The sequence below is a fragment of the Falco naumanni genome, chromosome 4 (assembly GCF_017639655.2).
Source record: "Falco naumanni isolate bFalNau1 chromosome 4, bFalNau1.pat, whole genome shotgun sequence".
Classification (NCBI taxonomy): domain Eukaryota; kingdom Metazoa; phylum Chordata; class Aves; order Falconiformes; family Falconidae; genus Falco; species Falco naumanni.
In genome coordinates, this window is record NC_054057.1 from 90,681,589 (window position 1) to 90,701,611 (window position 20,023).

A 20,023-nucleotide genomic window follows, 5' to 3' on the forward strand; every position below is an offset into this window, starting at 1 on the left:
AGCTCTAATAGAAGCAGTGGAGAGAACCTTCTACCTACTCCAAGGCACAACTGTGTGTCTGTGCCATAATTCAACTATTTTTAGGAATTTCACCTATTTTAAATGAAAAGCATCAATTCCAGTATCCTTTCCAGTATCCTTATGGAGTTTTTCTCAGGCTTTTTTGCAGGTCAGTGCCCATCAGCTGGGGGTGGTGGCTGCAGCAATCAGCACATCACTCCTGCACAGCCCGAAAAATGTCCGGGGCATCCCTGGCTGAGCCGTGGGGTACAGGACAGAGCCACACACCCCACTCCACAGCTGGCAATACCAAAGCCTCTCGTTTCTAGCATGCCCCAGCCAGCATCTCCATCACTCACTATCTCAGAAAGCAGCCACCCAACCTCAGTGACCCAGCGAGCATAAAACTGCCATCACAGTGTCACCGGCTATTATTGCAGCTTTGCATAACATCCTGCAACCTGCCCTGCCCCAGCAGGCAGCAAAGGACGCCAGCCAGCCAGCCTCCCATCACTGTGCAATCGCGTGCAAAATGCACGGGCGGGGCTTATAAAGTGGGGAAAAAGAAATGAAAGAAAGCCAGAAATTTTAAAAAAAAGTAGTGGGGGAAAAGGGTTAGGAAAAGAAACAGCCCAAACTCTATTGAATCTGATTTTTCTTTCACTGAATAATGAATTAATTATTCTTACTACACGACGCAGAGTACCATACTGCCTAATGACAGCACATTAAAATGGCAAAAAGCCTGTTGATGTGCATAAAATGCAGATCCAGGCTCTGCTGTGGTGTATCAGTGCTGCACTCAGCTGCAGGTATGGAAGCAAGAGGAAAGGAGGAGTAATCATTTGCAAAAAAAAAAAAAAAAAACAAACACAAAACTAATCTGTAGCTACCGCATAATTTGTTTTTTTCATTAAGCAACATCCAAGAGCAGGAGATATTTGTTCTATTAAAAATGCTTATTTAAAAACTCCTTTTAGAGTTAATTTTTCCTCCTGAAAGCTGCTTTAAAAATCAATCTCCTCTGTAAAAGAGGAGGAAAAAGCAGTATTTTTTCAAAAACAGAGTTTTGAATTTCATCTGAAGTTAACAAAACGCAGCTCCTTGGCAAAACCATATAATGCCAGATTGCCAGCACTACTGGTACATGATAAAGATAACTGATTCATGGTACTTTTCAAGAGCTACTAATGTTAAGAATTACTTATTTCACCAAATTAACATTATAAAAAATTAATAGTATGCAGATTGCCATTATTGCAAAAGCCTCTGGGCTTTACAGGGCAAGTAATTGCAATTATTCAAAAATATTAATAAGTAAAATATTTTTTCTTTTTCTGATTTTTTTTTCACCATTTTAGAGCACCTGCCTCAAGTGTGCAAATACCACTGCATTTTGTGATCTGCCTCCAACAATGTGCAGCAATGTCCTCTGAGGAGAGGGAGCAAGTCCACACGGCCTCCGCTCTCCCCAAGGGCAGGGGGCATCACTGGGATGCTCCCAGCCACACTAACTGCTCCTCATGGAGACTGGAATACGGTGCTCCTTCCCTGGCCTGGTAAATCTACACCCGATCAAAAAGCATGGGCCACGGCAGGTCCCAGCAATCCCAGTTCACCCAGCCACCACAGCAGCTCCTACCTGGGTCCGTCACCCAGCGCTGTCGGCAGCGTTCCTGCCCGTGCCTCCTGCAGCTTGCAGGTCGGAGCATCTTCACCAGTTACAGGCTGGGACACACAGGTACCTTTTTCACCCTTATTAGCATTGCCCGAATAATAAAAAAACCCAAAAAACAAAAAAACCAAACCAAAACAGAAAACACTTTACAGAACTTCATAGTTACTATTTTAAGAATGAAATCTGCAGTTTCTTCCTGGAAAATGGGAGCAACCAACTTTGTGACCGGAACACCAAGTTGTGCTAATGAGCCTCAAGCTCTAACGAGGCTAGACAGCTCTCCCAAGCTGTCATCTTCTATAGCCATGCAAAATTTAAGGCAACAGGAATTGCATCATCTTTGGAGGGGGGGAAAAAAGGAGAAGATACTTTTCAATATAATCTTTCCAGTCAAATGGCTTCTCATCAGTGTGAGTTAAGTGGAGGGCAAATAAGGCAGAAGTAGTGCAAAGGATCTTTCAGCAAACACTTGCTAATCTCTTTTAGGTGAATAAACAATACAAGTGGTGACCAGCAAAACAAAATCCCTCTCTAAAAGAAGTTTCAAGCAAGATCAAAGGTAAGTGTCTCTAGGAGCTAGCAGAGCCGGAGCAGCGCTGGGAGCTGGGCTGCTGGCAGCACCACGCAGCCCTGCCTTGCGCACTCATCTCCCCTTAACGCTTTGCAGCTCCTCCACAAAGCTCTAAAACTACATTTTCCAACACTCCACCTTCAAGATAGTGCTGTTGCCTTGCCGCTATAGACAAACAAATCTTCAAACAGTAGCACAAGAGTGGTCTCTGGTGGAAGCAGATCAGATCTACAGCGTCGCCACCACGCGCGCAGCAGCCCCAGCCAAGGCCCTCTGCTCACAGCCACCAGAAGTCACTTGTCACAGCCACAATACTGGGTTTGCCCGATATGTTATACCCTACCAGAACATGCTCTCACTCACACTTTTGGACTTCGGGTCTTTTATCACCTATGATCTTACTGTCCTCAAATCTGCCAGAACACCAAAACCGGGAAGAGCGGCTTTTCTAAAGTATTTTCTTAAATGCAGACTTCCAAGAGGAACTGCAATCAACACACTCAGTCCCACTTCAGAGCTGTAACACTCAGACCAACCAACATTCTGACAGCAAGACAGGACAAGCAAAGACAGCAAACAGTAGTTGAGGGCAGTGACACCACTAGTAAATGTGCAACCACAGTGAAAACATCAGAGCTCCAGTTCTTTCCCCAAAAATCAGTATTTCAGCCCACTTCCACTTACTTCAGAAATGACACTTTGAAGTCTGAACCCAGCAAAAGCAGCACAAGATGGGCAAAAGTCTCATCACCCAGAAATTCAGAGGAACTTTAAAAATACTGCAAAAACCCAATCACTAAGGCACAATACACATTTCCTGGTAACTCGGAGTTTGATCAAGACAGACAACAGAAAACATCCTGTCAGCCTCAACAGCCTGTGATTCAGGACTACAAACTAGAAAACAGAAGAGAGAACGTCAATCAAAAATAAAACAAATCAAGGAGGGGGAGGGGAACAGAAAAAATACATTAAAGTGATAGATAGCTTTTTTTCACATTCAAGTTTTAAAACACAGCGTGAGCATAGACCGCAAAGAGGCCCAGCAAGGTTCTTGCTGCAGAATTCCCACCTGCACCAGGTTCTTCACGGAGCCACTTGGAGCCAGTGGCATTAGGAAACCCAGCAGGTAGGTCAGTACTTACACAGACTCAGCTACCCGCTCACGAGGCCAGCAGCTTGATACTGCCACACTTCATTTCTTCATTCCGCATCAAATCACTGCCTTGAGCACAGGCTACCCCTCAAAACATTATGCAAGGAAAACAAAAGGGGGGCGGGGGAAGAAAGAGGCTTTTTGTTTTGGGAGGAGGTGTGGGGGTTTTTTTTATTTTCCTGCAGTAAGGAGCCATCCCTTGTTCTAACTAGATAAAATCCAGTGCATGTAAGAAGGCATCTACTTCATGTCTAGTAACCAAGGCAAATGGAGCTGGTAAGAAAGCCCTCACCGGAGACTAATCCCTTCTCCAAACCACTAATTTATTTTGTGTGTTATTGCAAGGATATGGTTGAGAAGTCTCATTTCCCCCCGGGAAAAAAAACATGAAGGCTATTTCTTGCACACCTCAATTACGTGTTCCCAAGCTAGCCAGGTCTAAGGCAGAGACAGAGCCAAGTTACCCCTGGAGACAAAGAACTGTCAAATTCTGGTGGAGGCAGTCTTTTCCTTCCTCCCCAAAATACCCAGTGGTACGCCTAACCTCTATGCAAGTGGAGTAACATGGTATTTGCTGTAACAGACAGCAATGCTCTTAGCAGCGACAGTTCATAACTAAGGCTGGCTCGTTAAAAAAAAAAGTGAATTCCTAGCCCACCCTCTCTGTGGCACACAGCTGGGGACGATTTCACACACAAGACCGCCACAGACATCGATGAGAGAGCTAGAGGGCTGATCAGGGACTTCTGTTACCTTGTTGAAGTCAGAGGTCTTGAGATCTTTGGATTGCCCAAGTCACAGAGAACCTGAATGAGCATCACACATCTGCTTGAACACAGACTTCAGGTATGTTTTTTCCTCTACTCACCCCAGCTCCCTGAAAACTGAAGTTTTCCTGTCTAGTGAATGGCAAAGATCAGGTATACAAACTCAAATTCACCTTTTCCCTGCATTTCACCTGCAAGCTTCACGATGGCTTTACAACAACTACACTGTAAGAAAAACTCACATAGAAGTGGTCAAATACACTATTTTTTAATGCAGATTTGTAAAATTCAAGCTCAGTGTTGAAAATTCAGGACATTTCATGAAAGAGCATTTGGTCCTCTTAAAAATTTCCCATCCCAAATTAAATACTTCATGGAAAAACAACAATAAAGCACACATTGTATTTTTAATTAGGAAAAGTTGATATTGCACATTATACCAAGAAATACAAAAGTCTGTTTCAGCAAGTTATTCCAGCAGTGTTATCAATTTCAATTCGATATCATTGACTTATACAAAAGTTTTAATTCTAGTGCATAACATGTGCCCTGTCATTACAGAGTAAAAATGTATCAAAGCATTTTTAAAACAAAGAGGAAGAAAAATTGGCTCCTTAAAATCTTTTACCACATAGTCAGCACCAGCCTCCTTGCAGACAAAAATCATTCCTATGGGAAGATGACTGTCAGATCACCTTGGCAACACAAACTTCAATGGAGTTTCTAACGAGAAGCTGACCATATACTGTTTGGCACCGTAAGCAATGGTCCAAGTCACGAAGGGCTGAAAGGCCACGATACCTGTCTATACCGTTGCCATTCTACAGCTGCCTTTCACTCATTTCTGGCAATACACAAGAAGGATAAAGCACGGTGGCAGAAGAGTTGTGCAACTTCATTATAGTCATGTAATCCTCTGAGGAAAAACTCCAAAACAGGTAACACTTGGCTGGAACCCTTACCAGGGTTCAGGTGCTTCAGAAGGCACAAAGCACTGAGAGGCAACTGCAAGGCATGTAACGTGCATTCAGAGAGCTAAACTGCAAGTCAGGGAAAAACCATTACCAGAAGCAGCCACCAACACACCTAGGGCACCATCCGTCCTGGCATCCGCTGTGCCATGACTTTAAATGGCCAGTTGTGGAATGTTGCACTCTGCTTCCACATTACCAAGCACTTCTCATTTCAGAGGTACAATCAGAAGATCTGGCACAGCAGCAGCATTTCGGAAAGCCCAGACGTTTTGGGTTCCTGCCTCCCTCAGCTGGCAGAAAGTACTGCCTTTACGCATCCTCCTGCACTTCTTTACGTGTTTACAAACTGAAGCATACCTGCATGCCCAGGCAACATTCACTGGTTAAGAAGCTAATCCTCAAACCCCGTCCAGTACCTCTTTGGATCGTAACACCTTGAATTTATGTTTTGCTTCAAAAGGTTTGCAACGCCAGTTCTACAGGAGTTGGAATTGCCAGCTGCCTCAAACACCAAGGCAACCAATTCTATTGCAATGTTTCAGGAAATCTTAACATATTTCTCCCTCTCCTTCCAACCCTCCCCCCTGTTAAAACACACAGAATAAGACTAAGATGACAGGGTTGTTTCTGTTTTGTTTTTTTTCCTGAATAAAAGATCCAGCTATTGTGGAACAGAAGATTCTACAATGAAGTCCCTGAGATGCATCTGTATACTAAAAGATTCAAACAATAGCCTCTTCAGCACTAACTTCATATTTATTACAAATGCTTTGAGTTGCAACATACGGTTTATGAAAACCGATGTCGTTATAAGAAGATGAAAATACAGCAGATCAAGTTTGCCCTTATATTTAAGCCTTAATTTAAAAATAGTTAACCCAACAGTAACATTTAACTACTTCAACTGTAGTTAAAAGTAAAAAGCATGTAAGCAACAGGGAGCCACTGGAAAAAAAGCTGTTATATTTAAAGGAAGCTGTTTTAGCCTCAGGGTTTTTTCATCCAACAGCCCTGCCTACATATACAGTCAGCATACTGTAGGCTCAGATCTCTTGCTAACTCCAACCCCAGGATGATAGAGGCATCCACTTATACTAACTGCACTGACACAGAGAATAAATTCAGCCAGAAATATTCTTTGGGATGGGCACAGAAGTTGATATTCTCCCAGTATCTTAAAAGAGAGAGAGAGAGACAGAGAGAGAGAGAAAGAAAAGTCATCTCATATGCAAGTTACTTTTTAAGTTACTTTGGGATCCACTCTATTTTGTAACCAGCTAATCAGAAATACTTTATCTATCTTCTCAAGCAAGCTCAGTTTTTCCTGCTAGTGAAGAAAACTTAAGGCACTAACATATAAATGTTGTCAGGAATGTGAAATAGTTTGTTCTTCATGTACTGTCACACCATTCTTAGCAGCATCTCTCTTGAAAAGGCACTAGAAATATGGCAAACAACAAAACCTTGGGAACTTCTGCTCAGCTAAGCTGTATCAAGTTAGCTGCTTGGAAAGCTGAGTGGCTTTGCAATTTCCCCTTCCCTCCCCGCCCATTCCCTTACAAAATAAAAAGGCACCTGATTTGTTTTATCACTGGTGTCTGTAGCTACAGGCTCTTGCAACCGTGCAGTTCAATACATTTGTGTATGAGGGATATCATGACTATACTGATAGCTTTTTAGATGATCATGAGTTATCTTTTCAAGATACTATTGTAGATAGAGGATTTTTGCTTCAGCAAAACCCATTACCAGTGGGTTCCTACCTGAGTAGTACTTAAGGTTGAGTATTGCTAGTCAGAATAATTCAATGATTAAACTTGGCCTAAGAAAATTGCACTTTCCCATTCCTCCCCCAATCCCAAGATCATTTCAAATTAAATACTAGACCCTTTTCTAAAGGGATGTTTGTAATGCAGCTACAAAGAGGTAGCTAAGTGGCACATGCCAATGTTTTTTTTTTTAAGTATATTCAAGCCTTCATTTGCAACATTTTTCATAGGAAGTCTTAAAATAAGAAATCTCTGTTCAGGTGGCATGTGAGATTACCACAGTGCAGAAGACTGAACTAGTAAGAGAACTTGATCTCTCCTTACATCCATAATTGAAAACTAACAAGCACAGGGAATACCCAAGTGACTCAGCATATGCAGGTACGTAGCTGAAGAGGAGAGGAATGTCTACAGCTGAATCCCATGCTCCTCTGACATAAGACAAAAGTTACTCTGAAGAACCATTCAGATTAATCCCACCATTCGATCAATCTGTCTCATGTAGTTACTCTTCAATGGCAGCAAGTATCTCCTCTCATCAGGAACTCTGTTACACTGTTAACAGAAGGAGAATATTTTTAAGAACTCGAATACAAACCCAGGCAATCCCATACCCTCTGTAATCACTTCAGCATCTGTAAACATAGATTTCCTCCAGGTACAGAAAATTGTACCCAATAGCACTTTTGGTCCCTACTTTCCCTCACTCTTTGCAAACTTACAGCACAAACCACATAAAAAACGAGCAAGTGTTTCCGTAGTGCAGTCTGCAAGCTTCCAAAATACACACCAAACTACTGCAGCTTGTTACTCAACCGAGACTTCCTTCGCTATGACAACTGTGAATGTTTAAAATAATGCTCTTTTTCTGGAGGACCGGGGGAAGGAGGAAAGGAACCATGCTAGAACCTACTAGCAAACATTTTTAAAAATTGTTCTGTATTAAAAATGTTATCTATTTTGGTTGGTGACAGGCACTGGATCCATAGGTCTGTACTCAGTTGATGTCTAGCTAAAAAAGGTCACTGTTGCATGCCTCAAAACTATCCTGAGGAAAAAAAGCTTTCTTTAAATGAACTGTTTTTCACCATCACAGCATCATTGGAAAACTTTAAGGGCAAAGAAAAGGGGAAGGGAAAAATAGTTGGAAATAAATTAACAACAAACAAATTGCTGCAAAATACTTAAAAAGGGGACAGGTTTCACCTTCAACATAATCATTCTCACATTACCCTACTCCACTCATTTCATTACTGAACACGTTTTTCACAAGGGAACTTCAGAGATATTTGACATTTCTAAGGGAAACCCCTACAGAGCTCTAAAGTAACACTTGCAAATGGCTTTTTCTACTGCCTAACCCAGTCCAACATACATCGCTTCTCCAGCAACACAACCAAACACAGTCTATGTATTCCTTACATTAGAGCTGAAGTTGACTGCCTTTAATTCGTTAGGTTTAATTTTTTCTGCGCTGTTCTCTTCTCCAGAGAGGATGTCTTGCCACAGTGAGTTACGAAAACGTTCATCCACAGATACAATATGCCCCTCAGTAGTAAACATATACTTATTTCCAGATTTATGCACTGGATTCTCTTCATCAAACAACTAAACAAGAGACAGGAGAGACAGCTGTAGTATGCATGCAACATTCTTCATGTGCCATCAACAGTAAGTTTAAAAGCACACACTCATGCATTTGAAGGATCACACAAAAAGCTACCTTTTAGCACTAAATGGGTAACTACTGTTAGCGCAAATGGAAATAAATAGTTTTAAAGCAAGGTATGTATTTCAGCCATTAAAAGGGGAGAGCGAAAGAAAAACTTCTGACATAACTTAAACTGCCCTTATTTTTCTAAGCTGCACTATGCAGGCATTTCTAGGCTGGCACACACTGTTCCCATTCAGTCACAGATTTGTTTGTTATTCTGCGCTAAAAGAGATTGAGAACAGTAGCTTAAGCAAGGTTGGCTCAAATGCTTTCTCCTGTGACTGCCAAAGCCTGATGGGGAGAAATCGGAGGCTGCTGCGAGGCAGGTGAAATGGCTACAAGCTGCCATTTAGCTCAGAGCTGCACGGCAGCTTCCTTCAGTCTTGCTCCCGCCCCTCCTTTCTAGCCTCCCCTCAAAAGAGCCGCCAGCTCTCACGCTTAGGCGGCTGCCCAACTCTCCAAGATTGTAGTGGGGTCAAAGAAAGAAAAGTGCACTGCTCAACACTCCAGTACCTAAACCCCTCTCTTACCCAGAGCCCAGCAGAGTTTCTAATTGATACTGTCCTGCCTCCTTGCTGTGCCATGTTTGTGCACAGAGCATGCAAGACAGTATCTTTGAAATGAAGAACATATACATACCAGGTACAGATATTTACATGTTTCGCTGAGAAAAAAGCTCTCCATTCGATCTTCCTTTGTCTTCTCTACAACATGGTGTAATGTGGCATAGCCACACCTGCAAGATTTAAGATTAATTTGCATTTAGTTTCCATGCATTCTGATCTCAAAGTGCTCCCTAGATATACCCTAACTTCAGGCAATTCCAACTGTCACTAAGGGTGAAGTTAAAATGAAACAAGTCTCTTCTACAACTGAATATTGATTATTGGTTTCTGGTATTCCAATGAGACTGTAATCATTGACCCTGTGGTTCATCTATTCCATCATACAGATTTATGAAGAGTCTTCAATTTTTTGGTTCAATTGAATTATTGGCTTCAATGAAATTACCGCACAAAACAGGTAATTTCCCCATACTGAGCACATAAGAAACCTAGGTCTGGAAGCCTGGTCTCATGCAGAGGTTTCTTCCCCAGCTACCTACTCCTCCCTCCCACCAACACTTTATCAAATGACAAAGCTGCAAGCTGTCACACAGTGCACTTGTAATTCTTTCCGTCGATCCTCTACACAGCATCTGAATCCTACTTAACTGCAGAATGGTGCTGTTTGGTACTGTCCTACAGTTAGTAAAGACCTGTCTACAAAATCAGTAAATACCAAGAGTTGAAGAAAAATTTGCTATCTCCCATCTGAGTCTTGCAAGAAGTTCAGATACCCAGTATTACAGTCAGGATTCCCTGTCACTGTCTTCAGATGAAAGCTCATGTGCAACAGCATCTATCTTAGAGGCCATCCCTCCAGTTTAGTTTAACACCATGGGCTCACGATGTTAGAAATATTCTTGCAGGATCCATTATAAAAAACCCAACCTATTAATTGTACCAATTTTTAGCAACTGATCATCAAGAATGCATTTTGAAAGGTAATTATAAAATTCTGAAGGCATGAAGCTGTCACTAACTATAATTTCATTTTCAGATGGAAAAGCAGTAATTGCTCAATAAATAGATCATCATTTGTGGCTTTCATAGAAGGTTTGGTTTTCTGGTTTACCTACATTTGGTAGATTAGATTCTATATAATACTTATAAAATATACATATGTGGCAGTGAAAAAAGACAAAGAATGTTGAAGACTGACTTTGCTTTTGTGTATTTTTCCAAACTCTGCAGAATATCCATTCCAACATGAAGGTAAAATGGGTTCTTTGTTGCCTAAGACAGACAGACAGACAAGAGTTAAAGTCAGCAATTTTGAAATCTTGTAAAAATAACACAACAAAGGCCGAGCAGCATCAGATTCTCATGTATTACAGTAAACTTATCTTTATAGGAACACGACTTAGATTACTCTGTGCAAGCTCCTCACATTTGCTTTAGTGCAAATCCTAATAAAACTTGTAGTAAATTCAAAACTCTTTGACAGCTTTCTTGCAGCCAGGAAGTTATTTTAGTTTACTGTATCTTCTGCCTGTTGGACCCTGTGCCTAGAAAATATAGCAAGGAATGCTATTAGACTTATTTCAATGGCTTCTATTAAGAAGTCAAAACTCTCTACCCTGTAAAAATCTGCCAGCTTTTTTTCAAAAGGTTGTTCAGTAGCATTTTTGTTTATCTTATTCAAAAGCCTATTTTTTTAAGCAAACAACAGAGCAACTACAATGCATCACGATCCAGTGACTAAACAAGAGACCTCTATGTAAGAACAGGCAGATTCACAGCTACCAAGTTTTAGCAGGCCAGAGGCTAGGGGTAGAAAAAGTGACTTTCTGAACAAAACCATTTTTGCCAAAACACAAGCTGTAAGCTCAGAGAAGTCAAGTACCTGATAAAGAAGATATGTCGATTCCACCAACTCTGGCCTCAGTGGGTAAAAGGGAACATCCGGTGCTTGCAATTGCCAGTTGTATCTTTCTGGAAGAGCTCCGTATCGTTTCCATATGGCATAATAAAAAGCATGGAGACAAATAGCATCTTCCACATCTCCTATCAATACCTAGGCGTAACAACAGCCATAAACATGCACGCTCAATACTGCAAGCCAGCAAATTGCTTTCCACTCTGTATAAGAACATGCTATACAATAAAACACTCCCCTCACAGAGACACAAAAAAACCCCAAAACAACCCCCACAAAAAAAAGCTAATGTATTAAATCCTTCGCATTAAAAGCTTTAGCGGAGCTGAGCCTCACAGCATGGTATACAAACGCTGAGGTTAAATGAGAAAAGTTGAAAGTATCTCAAATCTAGTAGAGAGCAGGCCAGGCCTTCCAATATTGTTATGCTGATGCGAAAGCTGAACCAGGTGTAAACCCACAGGCTGCAGCTCATCTGGGCAAAGATGCTTAGACTCATTCAGAGCCTAGGATTAGAACAAGCCTGACAACCCTCTACTGTGTCATTTAGGCTTTAGCAGAACAAAAGTTTACCTGTAGTCCAGGAAAAAAGGCTTGCAAAGAGTCAATCCATGTGTTCATCAGCTGGCCTGTGAACATGTTTACATTAACGTACAAAGGAGGGTCACCTTCACCTTCATTGCAAGCTTCTCGACTGCCGAGCAACAATAAACACGTGTAAATATTCACTGGTTCAAAAGAATACAATGTATGACTCATTTCACAGCACTGCTACCAGCAAATAGAATGAGCCACAGATTGTCATGCTAGGCTCAAAGCCATTTTGAAAACAACCAAAATATCAGTCATGCTCACCAAAAATTCTTAAAGGTATGTGGCATCGTATTCTAAAGTTATGTCAACAGAATCTACCAAAAAGTCATGCAGGATAAGCTTAAGTGGTACTAAACCAGCCAGTTTAATATATTTCCTTTGCAGTTCTACAGCCTTCTCTCAGCCTCACATTTACTAACTTGGACAGTAACCAGGTTAACTTCTTTGCACCAATAACGTTGTACAGATCAGTTGACTAAGCAGTGAAAGGAACGTTAAAAATCATTTCCACGGTGAATACCATGGAAATAAGATTTTGGTTTTTGAAGAAAAAGAGAACACAGATGTTCCAGAGCGTGACACAAAACACTACACAATCTCTCATATCTTGCTGGAGTACTCATTTCTTAAGGAATTGATACTCATATGAAATAACATACCCTCTTCTTAAGTGGTTCTGAATGTTTTGATAAGCATCATTGAACATCTCCAAGTCTTCCTTTTCTCCAAAGAGGATGTAAGATTTCAGAAGGTATTCATAGAATGAATCTGATCCTGCTCCCAATCCACTTTGCTTTCCAACCCAATGACCAGTTTGAATATTCACAACATTTCCTTTCAGAACAGACAAAAAGTTTAGGCTGAAGTTGCCAAGTACATCAGAAAAAGTATTCAAGAACCAGGACTTAGAAACATGACATCTTCAAAAAGTCTTAAGGAAGAATGATCAGAGATTACTATCAAAATAGAGCGTTACAGTGCATTCATTCAAGGAACTAGCAAATGCATGCAGTTGTTTTAAATACCTTTAGTCATCTGCCAATCTAAATTATATTAATGGGGATACAAATGCAAGAACTTCGGTTTCATTTCCCAGTTACATGAAAAATTTTTCTTTGGAAACCGGTGCCCCAGGTAGTCATTCAGATACTTCATTTTTCTTATGAAATGACAAAATGCCATTTGGTCAACACAAACCACGAGTACACAAGGAGAGCGTGCCTTAACAGCTACAGAGGAAGCAGATCGATAGTTTAAGAAACCTGCAGTATGACGGCACTCTGCTACAGGAGACTGAGGTAGGTTAAATCATGGAGCCAGTCAACATAGAATCACCTCAGAGGAATTACCTAGCAGTCCAGTGTTATTGCTCCTGAGACTCCAGAGCGCTTTGACAGCTCTCCTGGCCACCCATTCAAACGTGGAATCGCCAAGCAGCCTGCTGAGGATACCAAACTCCACCAGCAAGGAACCAGCTCCCGCAGTACAAGTTTCATTATTGCTGTCTGGAGGCACCCCCTTCTTCAGATTGACCTGTGAAGCAGAGAGAGTCCTAACAGCCAGAAGGCAGGTTGCACCTCATATAGTTGTGCTCTCATCTGCAGTCTTACGTTTATTATAAAGCCTTTTTATTATTAATAATAATAATTATGAATAATAAAACAATTATAATAAATTATAAAATTATAAACTAATTCTGCAATACGTCGCACGCAATGCATGTGTATTTGGAAAGGCAGCATATCACTTCCTGGTCAAAAAGCTTTCCTGAATAATTCCTGAAGTTCATCTTCTAACTTTATAACATCACACTCAAGACAGGCAATCCTTATGTTGCTACTCTTATACACACTAATCCTTCCAAATTTCAGTCTGCTACATCATTTCTACTAAACATGCAGGTTCTTCCAAGGGTGATGCAAGTACTGCTTCCCCTCATTTAGTGCTCTTGAAACCAAGGATTTCCTCAGTAAAAGCTCCTCAACTTCCCCATAGAAAAAAACACCAAAGGGAAGTTACACCACCCTCAACTGCTTCACCAGACTCTGAACAGAAGTGAAAGTTCATGTTTCTAAAGCTTGACAGGTCCGGAGGAAAAGCAGTGCTGGTGTCCCCAGAAATTATAAGTAGTCAGGCAAGCGCTAATTAGTTTTACATTTTAGAGTTGTTCCACTGAAACTGACATACTTCTCCCTGTGAACTGCATCTGCTTAAAGTGAGCAGACGCCGCATTCAAGAATACCACAGTACTCTTGAGCACTCCCTGAGCAGTATTCAAGAAAATTACAAATCCCAAGCCCAGTATGACAAATATAAGTTTTATTTTATCACAATTATCTTAGTACCAAGTCACCAATAAAGTCACTTTCCTAGGCTATTTGCCTTTACAGTATTTCCTGTTAATCTTAATGACAACATTGTTCGCTGCTGCATGATATATAGGAAGAAAGCACAGGGTAGAGCACGTTCCAGCCAAACAGTACAGGAACATATGACTACTGACCCGCGCAGAATATATACAGATCGAAAAAACAGCCTGAAGAAAACATTTACTAGACATAAGGAGCAACTTCTACATCGTCCATGTCACCATAACTCAGTGCAGTTTCCCCACCATGCCATCTTAATGTAACTTAGAGCAGGTTCAATACCCCCCAAGTGCACATATAAAGGCACACCCAGGGCACAGAATCTGAGTTGTAGGACAGGTGAATTACTACCTTTAGATTATTTCCCCACTGTGCAGGTGTGCTCACTTACCCGAGGATATGGAATTCCAGTTTTGGTGTTCTCAAAGGCTGGAAGTAGTCTCACTGCTAGGTCATGAGCCATATGCAACAGTTCATTGTCATAATCCTTAATGGTCATATCACCAAAAGGCTGTTTGGTATCTGTAATTATTATGTGGGCAGAAAGCAGGCTTCCCAAAACCCTATGGGAAAAAGAAAAGATCTTCAGTTTTTAAACCTGACCTGAACATAGTTCTTCAGCTAAACCCTTACCAGTACCATGTTTAACAAAAGTATTACTTTGTGCACCTTACAGGCACTACAGAAAGGGATCTTTTTTCCCCCTCCAGTAGTGAAAATGTCTAGAAGTCATGTTGCTTGTCAGCCACAGGAATCACAAAATCCTGTTCTGCAAAATTTACCTAACCCAGTAGCTCCTTACAACACACCAAGTCTATTTATGAGTGAAGACCTCCTTGACCCTGCAGATTGCTGTAAAGGTTGTTATATAAACTTAGTATTCAGAAAAAAGAAAGCCTAGCCAAGTTAGGCAGCAATTGTTTAGGCAGCACTGTTTAAGGCTTTCTGAAAATGAAGCCATTTAAACTCAGACCAGTCTCTTAAACTCATCTCCAAGACAAATAGGCCTGTTTTTCAAAACAAAAGTGAAAGTAAGCAGAAGGTCCACCGAAGAAAATCAAACTGGGAAAACTCATCAGCAGGGTTGTTTGCTGTGCACAGATCTGACCCTCTGCTGCAAGAGCTACAACAAAAAAAGTAGCAGTCTGCAAGCCAAACACACTTGCAACTACCACTGTATCACTGCTCCAAGTCACATGTGACTCATTAAAATAGTTTTAATTATAAAACCATGGAATATTTTCAGAAAAGGTTAAAAACCAGTTTACTTAAAGAACAACTACAGAATAAAGCCTACCAAAGACATGCTTATCAGTGACTTGACTTTGGTTCTCCTGCATATGGACACCAAGTGTTTAACCTTGTTACTGTTTTTAAGGACAGAAACTTTAAGAGTGACATACCTGATCGTTGCCTCAAAAACTTGGACTGTCGAATCTTTATCAAATGAAACCGTGTCAATCACCAACTTCACTGCTTTCTGGAATTCTGAGGAGTTTCCCATTACCTTTTACATAAAAAGAAAGCTATTTTGTCTAATTGTTGCTGCAGAAGAGGGTTGGGGAAGAAAACTGCAAGTTCACACTTTAAACCAACAGTCACACTAACAAGATACAGAACACAGTACTCCAAGCTCCTGCTAAAAAGGCTTTCCAGAAGGTTACCCATCCTACTGACATGTAAAAGTGAGCTTTATAAAAAGTACATTAAAACAGGGAAATCCCCGAAGATGTATTTTGTCTGTTTCGCTAATCTAGGCACGCAGGTATTCTTGCACCCTAGCATCAGCCTTGTGGGTGATCTCTTAGAGCAGGAGTCTAAAAACTCTTAAGATCTAGCACACTGAGAGTTTTAACTACTTAAGCTATCAGTTTCAGAGTTAAGTTCATCTTTAAAGGCAACACAACTTGCAAAACCATGACATTTATTTGACTAGGGAAGTCCAACCTTTCGGGCTTTTGACTCAACACTGCATGCCATGCCCAGGAGCTCACTCAAGCCAGTTTTTTATAGGTATACCTTAGCAATTTGCTTCCATTATATCCAGAGACAGACATAAACTCAGCCCCAGCTACAAGGAAGCAGGAATGTGGAAGGAAAAAAACAAGTTCCCACTTGCATACGTTAACTATAAGGCTGAGTGTACACGGAACCTGCCTAGCTCTTTAACCACCAAAGCACCATGTGCCAACCAGCCTGCTCTTTCTATTACCCAGACACAAAAGGAAAAAAAAAAGCATTCATATGCTTGATCTGAGCAGATGAAAAGCGAAATATGCTTTCTCCATGCGGCAGCCTCTAAACCACAAGAGACTCTACCAGAAGTTGTATATTTGAGCAAGAAAAAATTATGTACTGCCCCAAAAGGTATGGACAAGACACTGAGCCATTGGTGAATGAGTACAGGAGGGCAACTGTTCAGCCAGCACACCATCAGCCATATAGCACACATCCCCAGCTGTTGTTTCGGTTAAAACCAACATTTTCCTCACTTCCTGCTTTCAGTTTTGTTCATTACTGCCGTGTTCAGTTGAACAGCTGAGACCTCCTCACCACAGAGCTGCAATTCCATTGCAGCAATGGGAAGGCTTTTACAACCCAAAGCACACGTACAGTCCTTGCACACACCACCTTCTGCACAAAAAAGAAACACGCCGCAGATCCAGTGCATCAATGAGCTCTGGCACTCCAAAAGGCCAACAATCTGCCCTGACTGCAAAGATGAGACTAATGAAACCTAAGGGGGTCTCTAAATATGCATAAGGAGTTCGAGGAAGAGGCTCTTTTCTCCATAATACCATATTACTGGTACTACTAACGTAAAAATGAGTTGCTTCTCACACTATCTTCAAATTTTATCAGAAATGCATGTAATGGTTTATTTTACAGGCAAGAATCAGCTTCACAGATTTTTCCCTCCTTCCTTTCACTGCTCTTCATACAGATTTATGTGTTGGCCAGCCCCTCTCTGCCAAGCAAAACAATCAGAGCTCTTACAGTCACTTTGAATAATATGAACTCTCCTCCTGACATGTCTCTCAGCAACCCATACACACCCCAGTTCAAATTCACCCTTCCTGAACACCAGCAATGGCAGTAACCTTAAAGAGATCTCACCTGAGACTTGGGGAACATCTCCAAAATTTCCTGTCACTTCTGGAAATCTCTGCCAATACATCTCCAAGTACTCTGGCCCTTCCCTGCACGTTTAACATGGCTAGCTGTTGAACCAGTATACACCCAGCACCATCTTCTCCTCAGAAATGAAGGATTCAATAAACTCTCACAAACTATGAGACCTTTTACTTCATATTGCTGAAGTTCATTACAATTTCAATTGGTTCCTCACGATGCCATCTTGCCTGCCCTCCATGTTAAGAATTGATCTCTATCAGCAGCTCAGCATGGAAACATCAGCACCGTTTGCATTAACAATATTAACAGGCAAAGACTGAACAGCACTGGTAATGTGGAGTAACTCCCTCCAATTTGAACCTTTCTGTTGCCACCTTTCTTCAACTTCTCACCAAGTTTCTCTACCAAGTACACCTCCTCTATGGCTCCGCCATTATTTATTTTTTTTTCTAGATCTGGAGCTGATTCAAAAAAGCACATCTACCAGAGTTAGAAGTTCAACCTCAAAGCAAGAGACAGTACCAATGTTGTTCGGTACCAGGGCAGATGAACCTAGCAAGACCCATCTTCAAAAGAAGTTTGAATAAAAAATTCATGCTGTACTACATCTTCATTTCCCCTCTAACTCTTTCCAGCACACTACCTGCTGTCAAGATGACAGCTCATAGCCATGCTCCCACCTCAATCCAGCCATCCCACAACTGAGACCTGCCATTTCACAGCCCTTCTAAATAACGCTCTGTGCCCGAGAGTGAACTTTGACTCCCAGTTTCCCACAGGGGAAGAACTCATCCAGTGAATTGCAACAGGCGTCCGTTTCACTAATAATGGCTAGACTAACAGAACAGAGCAAGCAAGACTCTTGCACGTTCAAGAGCATCTGGGGTTTCTCATCTCTCAAAGCCTGTCATCAACTGACTTCAGCCTTTCAGACATTAATGTCCATATCCTGCTAAGGCACTGCCTTCAGAGTTTAATTAGCTGAGGAATTACTCTCTGACAATACACCCCTGCTACATTAATGTGCCTTTAAACTAACTTACACAATTCAGTTTGTTCATTCCAGCTGCTGACATAAACCTCCTGAAGTTCCCTCCTAATTAAATTTAACGGGACAATGCAGCAACTCCGGAGCCTTCCCATACAGCAAAGCACAGCCTCAGCAGCTGGACAAATGGAAGTCCTCCTTGCAGGACCACCACCTGGGAAGCTCAGCTAAGATATGCCAAGTACCTCAGGGCAGGTTTTGGAGGTGCCCCTCAGTCATCAAAATCAGGAATAAGAAAACTCCTTAACACCAATGTAGCATAAAGAAGCAGGCATTCCGTTATCGCAGTGCTGGATGCACGGGAGATCACTTCACCTCATGCGCATGTTTCATTCAAGCAAAATTATATAGTCCACACATAGGTTTATGCGTTCCATTTCTCTGAAAAATCCTACATATTCATTCAGTAGGCAATACTATGTTAATTAAATGTTGTGCGTGCTCCTTACAGGTGCGTTTCAGAGTCTTCTAGGGGGTCTCAAACTATAGTCGACTGTATGTAGTTACAGCTGATCGAACAGCAAACCTCAATTACTTCCCTTACACAGAGAGTCGTAGTTTGCTTCATTGGTTACCTATCCAACGGTGTCCTCGGGTACCGTATGGTCTCCTCTGTGACTCGTTAAGTTTTAGACGACTCCTTCCCTCTTGATATAAAATTACCCCACTAAGGTCAGTTAGCAATCTCTCTACAGCGATTATACTTAAACAAACAATACAGCTGCAGAGCTAAACCAAACTAAACCGTGCGGTAGCACCACCGCCCTCGAGGGCTCACCGCCAGCGTGTCCAGCGCATCGATCAGCGTCAGCGAGTAGTTTCCCAGCACGTCGTTGATGTTGAGGTTGGAGCTGGAAGAGAAGAACCGAACGTCAGGGCCCGATGGGTCCTGGCCCAGAGCCGGGCCCAGACCCCGGCCTCAGGCCCCAGACCCCGGCGAAGGCCCAAGGCCCCGAGTCCCGCCGGCGGTGACTCACGGGTCGTGGCGGTCGGGGCCGCGCCCGCGGCAGTGGAGGGGGTCGAGCTCGTCCCGCGGGAAGGCGTGCTGCATGTAGCTGTCGTAGCCGAAGACGAACATGCCGCGGGCAGCGTCCCGCAGCCGGGCCCGCAGCTGCGGCGGGAAGGCGCCGCTGTAGCGCCGCTCGTACTCGTCGCCCCCCGCCGCCCCGCCGCCGCCGCCCCGCCGCAGCAGCGAGCCCCAGTGCGAGGAGCCGGGGCCGGGCGGCGGCGGGAAGGGGAAGGGGAAGCGGCGGCGCAGGCAGAGGCCGGGCGCCAGCGCGGGCAGCAGCGCCAGCAGCGCCTGCAGCCCCAGCCTCAGCAGCAGCAGCCCCAGCACCAGCGACCGCCATTGCATGGTCGCCCGCGCGCCGCGCGCATAGTTTAAAGGGGCCGCCCGCTCCCCCCGTCCGCTCCGCAGCCCCCGCCGCGCTCCGACGCGATGCGGCTCCTTTAACAGCGGAAAGGAAACACGGGCACAGCGCCCGCCCCCGCCCTGCGCCTATTGGCCGAACTCGGGCGGGGGCGGGACCAGCGGCCGTCACAGCGCGCGCGGCGGCGGTGCTCAAGGGCCGGGCCCGGGGCGGCGGGTGACGCGGAGGAAAGACGCCGCTTCCGGGTCGGGGCCTGCAACGAGACACGGGGGGTTCCACACAGAACCCCACGCAAGGGAGCGCGCGGTGCTGCAGCCGGCACGGCGGGGGCCCGCTTACCCCGCGGGCGGCGTGAGGGTACCCCCCTGCGAGGGCCGGGCCCGCCGCCCTCCGCGCC

General features: G+C 43.2%; 1 protein-coding gene and 1 long non-coding RNA gene across 5 annotated transcripts in view; both read right to left on the minus strand.

Moving 5' to 3' along the window:
• The window catches only part of LOC121086898, a 31,893-nt gene extending 27,918 nt beyond the window's left edge, over nt 1–3,975 (minus strand). The window contains exons 1-2 of one of the 3 annotated variants that reach the window (XR_005827472.1): nt 2,613–3,975; nt 1,643–1,755 (exon numbers count right to left, since the gene is read on the minus strand). This is a non-coding gene — a long non-coding RNA (uncharacterized LOC121086898). The remainder of the gene's footprint in view (nt 1–1,642; nt 1,756–2,612) is intronic. The other 2 variants (XR_005827473.1, XR_005827475.1) reach the window with 2 other exon arrangements.
• A 449-nt stretch (nt 3,976–4,424) lies between these two features.
• Nucleotides 4,425–19,698, minus strand: EDEM1 (ER degradation enhancing alpha-mannosidase like protein 1). 2 transcript variants are annotated; one of them, XM_040591322.1, is made up of 12 exons: nt 19,234–19,695; nt 19,035–19,107; nt 15,477–15,580; nt 14,465–14,636; nt 13,054–13,237; nt 12,364–12,538; nt 11,684–11,804; nt 11,078–11,248; nt 10,394–10,467; nt 9,269–9,365; nt 8,338–8,523; nt 4,425–7,470 (listed from the first exon to the last, which is right to left on the minus strand). In XM_040591322.1, exons 1-12 carry the CDS (start codon nt 19,608–19,610, stop codon nt 7,381–7,383), a joined length of 1,824 nt encoding a protein of 607 aa, XP_040447256.1. In that variant the 5' UTR covers nt 19,611–19,695; the 3' UTR covers nt 4,425–7,380. The 2 variants fall into 2 exon arrangements, with proteins under 2 accessions (XP_040447256.1, XP_040447257.1); XM_040591323.1 differs by lacking the exon at nt 8,338–8,523 and having other exon boundaries at nt 19,234–19,698.
• Nucleotides 19,699–20,023: the final 325 nt, after the last annotated feature.

Excerpts from the sequence above, each read along its gene's own strand:
- EDEM1 (XM_040591322.1), bottom strand. The coding sequence starts at position 19,610 with ATGCAATGGCGGTCGCTGGTGCTGGGGCTGCTGCTGCTGAGGCTGGGG. Across the intron at positions 15,581-19,034 it reads ATGCGCTGGACACGCTGGCG|GTAATGGGAAACTCCTCAGA; the intron begins GTGAGCCCTCGA and ends TTTATGTAAAAG. Across the intron at positions 12,539-13,053 it reads CAATAACACTGGACTGCTAG|GAAATGTTGTGAATATTCAA; the intron begins GTAATTCCTCTG and ends CTGTTCTGAAAG.